General features: G+C 48.2%; 1 protein-coding gene across 1 annotated transcript; it reads left to right on the forward strand.

Annotated features, from left to right (window-relative positions):
- Positions 1 to 373: 373 nt before the first annotated feature.
- LOC147228564 (pregnancy-specific beta-1-glycoprotein 9-like) lies at positions 374 to 3835 on the forward strand. The gene is made up of 8 exons (XM_086156144.1): positions 374 to 428; positions 993 to 1352; positions 1770 to 2120; positions 2362 to 2589; positions 2735 to 2995; positions 3251 to 3508; positions 3625 to 3709; positions 3793 to 3835. Exons 1-8 carry the CDS (start codon positions 374 to 376, stop codon positions 3833 to 3835), a joined length of 1641 nt encoding a protein of 546 aa, XP_086012270.1.
- Positions 3836 to 6414: the final 2579 nt, after the last annotated feature.

Below are 6414 nucleotides of genomic sequence, written 5' to 3' on the forward strand. Positions count from 1 at the left end.
ATTCATATAATAGCAATAATAAACCTTAACGGTGTAAAAAAAACCTGTTATGACAGTTGGTTTTTGGTTAAAAAAAAAAAAGGTGGAATCATGTTTACTGGTGATCCTCTTTTTTAATGTGTAACAATAAATATGTCTCTGCATTCTGTCTCTCATAGTTGAATTGTACCGATGATGAAAATGACAGGCCTCGCTCATCTTTTTCAGAGGGTTTTCTTGAGACTGTTTCTCAGCCAGAAGGAGGAAGGAAGTTGAATTAAATGCAGCGTTGCCACCACCCCACCCTCAAACACACACTGAAGACACTTCTTTCTCACAGGTTCTTCCAGGCTAATATGAGACTGGTGTCTCTGGGTCATCTGCCGGAGCGGCGATGAGTCCGACCGAAGCGCTGAGTGGACTCGTGGTCCTGCTCCTGTCCCTCCAAGGTACCGAACTTCTCCTTTCTATTTCGTGAAGCATCACACGGCGACTGACGGAAATCGCGACAGAGATGCACCTTTGTATCTGGATACCGTCCTGTTATTTCTACATTCGCCGTTTGTTTTTTGAGGAGATTTCAAGGATCGCCAAAGTGTAGAAAGTCGCCAGAGAACCGCCGAGAGTCCTCTCTCTTCAGATAACTCGGTGTTCCCGTCCCAGTTGGAGCCTGAGGTTCTGCCGCCGTCATTTCTGACCGAGCGTGCTCCTCGCCCATGCTCCTGAAGACACTTCTCGCGTCTTGAAGATCTTCCGTTCGGTCCAGTTCTAACAGACCTTTGAGAGTTTTTCGGCTTGAACATAGCGAACCATCTCGGCTCGGTCCGACCCAAAGCTCAATTTCCCCGTCTCGTGTCGGCACGTTTGAACCGAAGGGACTCAGTCAGGCGGCAGACGAGCGTCACGCAGCCTCACGCTGGATCAAAATGATCTTCCTGCGATTAAAATGCAAAGGTATTCATTGTTAAATTGTTAAAAGTTTTTCCTTCCTGTTTCCCCCCTTGATGTTGCAGTGTCTCCTTCCTACACTGAGTGGGAGGTGAAGTACAGATCCATGAGACTCTGCACACTGACAGGATTCAGTGCAGAGATAAGATGCACCTTCAGCTACCCGTCATATTCAGACAGATTGCCAAATAGCAGGAATGAGTTACGCAGGACACTGTGGTTCACTGAGCAGAGAGACGGCCCACCAGTGGACCTGACAACAGAGCCTGAGTACGCAGGCCGGGTGAAGAATCAGTGTGGATACAAGTGGTGCACTCTGACAATCTCCAACCTGAGAGAGAGCGACGCTGCCACCTACACATTCAGAATCATCACTGACCTGGATAATTACACCGGATCCCCCGGGGTCACTCTGGAAGTCAAGAGTAAGACCCCAGCAGCAACGTTTCTCCGACTGGACGTTTCCATCACACACAAATTTCAAACAAAAAAAGAAAAAAATATTCCTTTTGTGTGAAGTTAGATTTGAATGAAATATCTTTCCTGTCTTTCGTCCCTCCAGGCCTCAGGATCGAAAAAGACAGTGATTACATGAGATGTGTCGACGGCTGTGGAACGACGAGGCTTGCATATAGCTGGTTTAGAAATGGACGGAAAATTGAAGGAGAAAGAAAAAAATCTTATCATTATTCCAAAGAAACTTCTGCAGTAAGTGTGTCTTGTGCCATACAAGGATACGAGCGCCATCCCTCCCCTGCAGTGTGTGAGTCCCCTCTTTGTTAGCATCTCTCTTCTATTATTCTGATCTCTTTGTGACTCTGCTTGGAAATGTTCTCTCTCAGGTGTGAAGGGTTCTGTGTGCAACATGGTGACCTACACCCACAGAGACATCTGCGCCCCCAAGGGCTCGGCCGTGGACATCTCCTGCAGCTACACCAGTCCAGGGACAGTTTCGTCCACGTTCTGGTTCCGCACTGAAGGGAAGGATCGGAGGCCTCCCTCACAGCCTGAAGACATCAGGAAAAAGGCAAACTACACGGGACGTGTTGAGGTGGACGGTTCAGGGAACGGATGCTCCACACTGAGAATCAGCGACCTGAGCGAGAGCGATTCAGCAGAGTATCACTTCAGACTTGAGGGGACAGGCTTTCGATGGAAGAACGAGTTACCTGCGACAACGCTGACCGTTACAGGTGCTGAAGAACTTTCACCGCTTCCAGACTTTGGTTCACAGCAAAGGTCGAACTCAGATTTCAACTGTATTCTGAGAGGAACATCCTCTCCCTCATAACTCTTCTCCTTCTCTTCACCATCTTCAACATACCACACTGTCGTCTGCGTGGAGGCAAACATCCGGCCGAAGCCCATCGCTTTAGAAAGCATCGGCTGCTTCTTTACGATGACATTATTCCCCGCTCTCTCTTTGGTATCCAGCTCTGCAGGTTCAGGTCAGGAGGATAAACAACTATAAGAACATGGTGGAAGTGGAGCTGTTGTGTCACAGCAGCTGCAGCTCAGTGGGTCCTTTTTCCTACATCTGGATGCTGAACGGAAGTGAGATCCCCTCCCAGAAGAAGGATCACCTGAAGGTCCATTTGAGTCCCGCAGAGTTTGTCTCCTGTGCTTTGGAAGGACATCTTCAGCACCCATCTCCGCCGCTGTGTGAGTTTTCCTTCATTCTTATTGGAAAACCAAACAACCTGAAGAGTCCAGCCTGAAGCCGTCATCCTGCCGTCCACTTGCAGGGGAAAGTTAAACATGCTGACTTGTAACTGCATGTCTTTTGTTTCCACATCTTCACCCCCAGATGCTCTGGATGTCCCCCGGGTGTCGTTCAGTGCTGCTGACATCCTGGAGGGCAGCTCAGTGCCTCTGACCTGCCTTAGCGCTCTGGGGGAGACAGTGAAGTACCTCTGGTACAAGATTGGAAGGGAAAACACCGCGGTGGGCGCAGAAAGACAACTCCTCCTCAGTCCAGTTCGGAGCTCAGACTCCGGGAAGTATTACTGCACCGTTGAAAATGTGCTGGGGTCGAAGTCGTCTGAGGCCGTCCACATCGATGTGAAATGTGAGTCAGAGAGGTTATTTGACAAAACTACATCCATTAAAGTCTGTCCCTCGTAAACTTGTTGCTGGGCTTGTTGCTGCTCAGGTCATGTGGGTAAACAGGCACGTCTTCAAACATCACCGCCCACATACTTCACATGCCTGCTTTACGTTGGTCAGCAATCCGGAGGGTTCGGCAGATGGGACGCTCCTCGTGCAGAACTCGTTCCTGCTCGGCAATATGGAATAACCTTCTTTGACAAACGTTCTCTCCCAGACGCTCCAAGGCTCCCCGTGGTGTCGATAAGCCCGGCGAACACCGTGATGGAGGGCAGCTCAGTCGACCTGAGCTGCAACAGTGATGCAAACCCAGAAGCCACGTACGTTTGGCAGAAGGAGAACGTTTCTCTTCCAGTCGCCGGACGGCTCCTCACCATCACTGAGGTTCTAGTTGAAGACAGTGGGAACTACAGCTGTCAGGTGGAGAACACAAGAGGGCGCCACCAGGCTACCGTACATCTCCTTGTCAAGGCCAGTAAGTCGTGGCTGTTTGATGTCGTCTCTCTTCATCTTTGTCTGTGAAGAGTTCGGGAGGAACAGTCCAGTTATCAGTGATCCGAAATGTCCTTTCGGTGTCTCTCCATTTCCCAGATTCAATGAAAGCGGTGGCAGGCGGATCAATCGCTGCACTTTTCTTTCGGGTCCTGGTTTTGCTCCTGGTCACCCTGTTTCTCAGGTAAGTGCCTCAAGGTTGACACCCAAAGACTTTCCCTTCAGTTTAACATGAGTACTCAAGATCTGGTCTTTCCTGCCTCCCAGTAAAAAGATGTTCGAGTGGAACCGGACGGGGAAGCAGAGGTGAGGAACCAGATCTTCCTCAAACCTCCTTGACCAGCAGACTGAAGCCCCTCCGTCTCCTCAGGAACACCAGTACCAGAACTCCTCGGCCAGAGCAGGAGCAACGGCAGCAGGGCCGGACGGTAACCTTGCACACTCCACTGTGACCTTCAAGAAAAGCCATGAAGAACCCGTCTACTCCAACGTCCTTCAAACCAAAGGCCTCGGCCTGAGCGGTGAGGATGAAGAGAAGGAAAGGGATGAGGATTAGGTGGAGTACAGTGTTATCAAATATCCAGGGCGAGTCCTGGAGATTCTCCCAGGACCCCCTCTGTTGCCGAGAGCCTGCTTTTCATTGGTGGTTGCTATGGTAACGCCGACAGCTTTTAGAACGCAGACCTTCCCCCTCATGTCGTAAGTGCGCCGCTGCTGTGCGATAAAGGCCAAAGTCTGTCGGGCCATGGAGGGTTTGTCACAACCAGGGACTTTGTCTAAAACTGTAAGATCTTTTACTTTTGACACTTCCATGAAGCTCTTGCAGGACATTGTTAATCCCCTGCATGAAACCTGCGAGCAGTAGGCGGGTCCTCCGAGCAGCGTCCGGGGAGCAGCCGTGGATTCGCTGCCTTGCTCACCGACTCTCCGGCAGGCCAGAAGAAGAACGGGAATCCACCCATTCAACTGCTTTCTTTGTTGCTCCTTCCTACAACCCATCCATCATCTACGCTTATCCTGCCCTCACTATTTTAAAATAAAGAGCATTTCAAACTCACTGAACAAGTGACTAATGTGTCACTTGTTTGGATCATCCGACCCTGTTTCCTCCAGAAGTCAGAAGAAGAGGAGCACTCACCTGTAGATATTAGGACTTTTCCTCTCAGGCTTCCCAGTCCACTGGGCACAGGTGTGCGATCATGTGACCACATCCAGCCAATCAGCAAGCAGCTGCTCGTCTCCTCATTCCAGGAGCAGGTGAGTCGAGTTACAGCAGGAAGGAGAACCAGGCGTTTCAGCCAATCTTCTGGCTTCATCTCCAGCTCTGGGGTGTTTTCTCACCTCTGCTGGATACCAGTGGAATTACAGCTCCGAGCTCATCCTGACTTCTGTGCTCATCAAGGATCTTCCACAACTAACACCATGGTCAGGCAGAAAGGTGTCCATATGTGCACTTGGAACCAAGACACCTGAGGCCACGGTTCTTCGATCGACCTTGTGGTCGTGTTGTCGGACTTGAGGCTGCACATCCTGGACACTCGGTGAAGGGTAGGGCGGAGCTGATGACACTAGCTGTTGTTGTCCAATCATCTCGGACAGGGTCGGGAACCTTTTTGACTGAGAGCCAAAAAAAACACATATTTTAAAATCTGATCCTAAGAGAGTCGTATGTATATTTTAATACCGAAAACAGCTAAATGGAAGAGAAAGACCAACAATTTTAGAGTACAATAAGACTGAATTTATTTTGAACAACATACTTTGCTATAACAAAGTAACTTAACAAGAAAAGTGCTTCTTAATTATAATGCTACTAAACGTGACCGCAGGTTCGTCTTCATGTTTTCTAGGTGCGAGAACGACCGTCCATTGTCAATATTATAACAAGCAGCTGGTCTGCAGGCTGAAGTTTTTTTCTGTCCATTTGTGTTTACTTGCCAGCTCTGCTTATTTACCCACACGTCCGAAAACTTCAGGTCAGCAACTTCTGATCTAAATGGAAGAAGACCAACAATGTATGTTTTATAATAAGACTCTGTTAAAACATGTTGTTCGAAATAAATTAAAAGGTATTTAAAAGGTATTTTGACGTGACGGGAAGCGCGTTCCAGGTTTTGACAATCAGCTGGTCTGCAGGCTGAAGTTTTTTCATGTCTGTCCATTTGTGTTTACTTGCCAGCTCTGCTTGCTCTCGTGCAAGTCTTTCCAAATCATCATTATCAGCAGAAGTTCAAAGACTCAAAGTCAGTGTTTAAATACCAAAACATCACATTTATTCACAAAATACTTTCATGAGAAGCAATGCAGAAGGAGGAATTAAAAACCTAGTGTGTAAAACTGGACCGCACAGTTTTGAACAGTGTTCATACAAATAGAGATCTCACAGACACTAACTAAACTAAACTAACTAAAATGTAAATAAACAGTGCAGGAAATCACTCACCTGTGGATATTAAGATGTTTACTAGATGTTTACTGTCCACTGGACTCAGGAGATGGACATACGATGTGCGATCAGGTGACCAGATCCAGCCAATCAGCGAGCAGCTGCTCATCGCCTGATTCCAGACGCAGGTGAGTCTAGCCAATCATCTGGCGCCATCTAGTGGCGAGACTTTGCAATGACAGCTGATTGGCTCCGAGGTGCTCCAGATACATGGCTTTATTTCTACCACAGTCGAGCTTCACTCTTTCGCTTGCAGCTTTCTAGCAACCCTGTTGTGTCCCTTAGCTTAGTGCGTTAGCATGAAACCTTCTGTTACAAGAGTTAAAATGAAATACACAAAAGGCAATAAATCAATAAAAGAGTGTTTCCTCCCCGTCGGGAAATCGAACGCCGTATTTTTCCGCATGACAGGTGAATATACTGTCCAGTAAACTAACATAGAG

Source organism: Fistularia commersonii, chromosome 12 (genome assembly GCF_037954325.1).
Source record: "Fistularia commersonii isolate RoL2024-O1a breed Wild chromosome 12, RoL_Fcom_v1.0, whole genome shotgun sequence".
NCBI lineage: Eukaryota > Metazoa > Chordata > Actinopteri > Syngnathiformes > Fistulariidae > Fistularia > Fistularia commersonii.

Coding starts and splice junctions, on each gene's coding strand:
- LOC147228564 (XM_086156144.1), top strand. CDS start 374: ATGAGTCCGACCGAAGCGCTGAGTGGACTCGTGGTCCTGCTCCTGTCC. Junction 2,121..2,361: donor GACAACGCTGACCGTTACAG/GTGCTGAAGAAC, acceptor TTTGGTATCCAG/CTCTGCAGGTTCAGGTCAGG. Junction 2,590..2,734: donor GCACCCATCTCCGCCGCTGT/GTGAGTTTTCCT, acceptor CTTCACCCCCAG/ATGCTCTGGATGTCCCCCGG.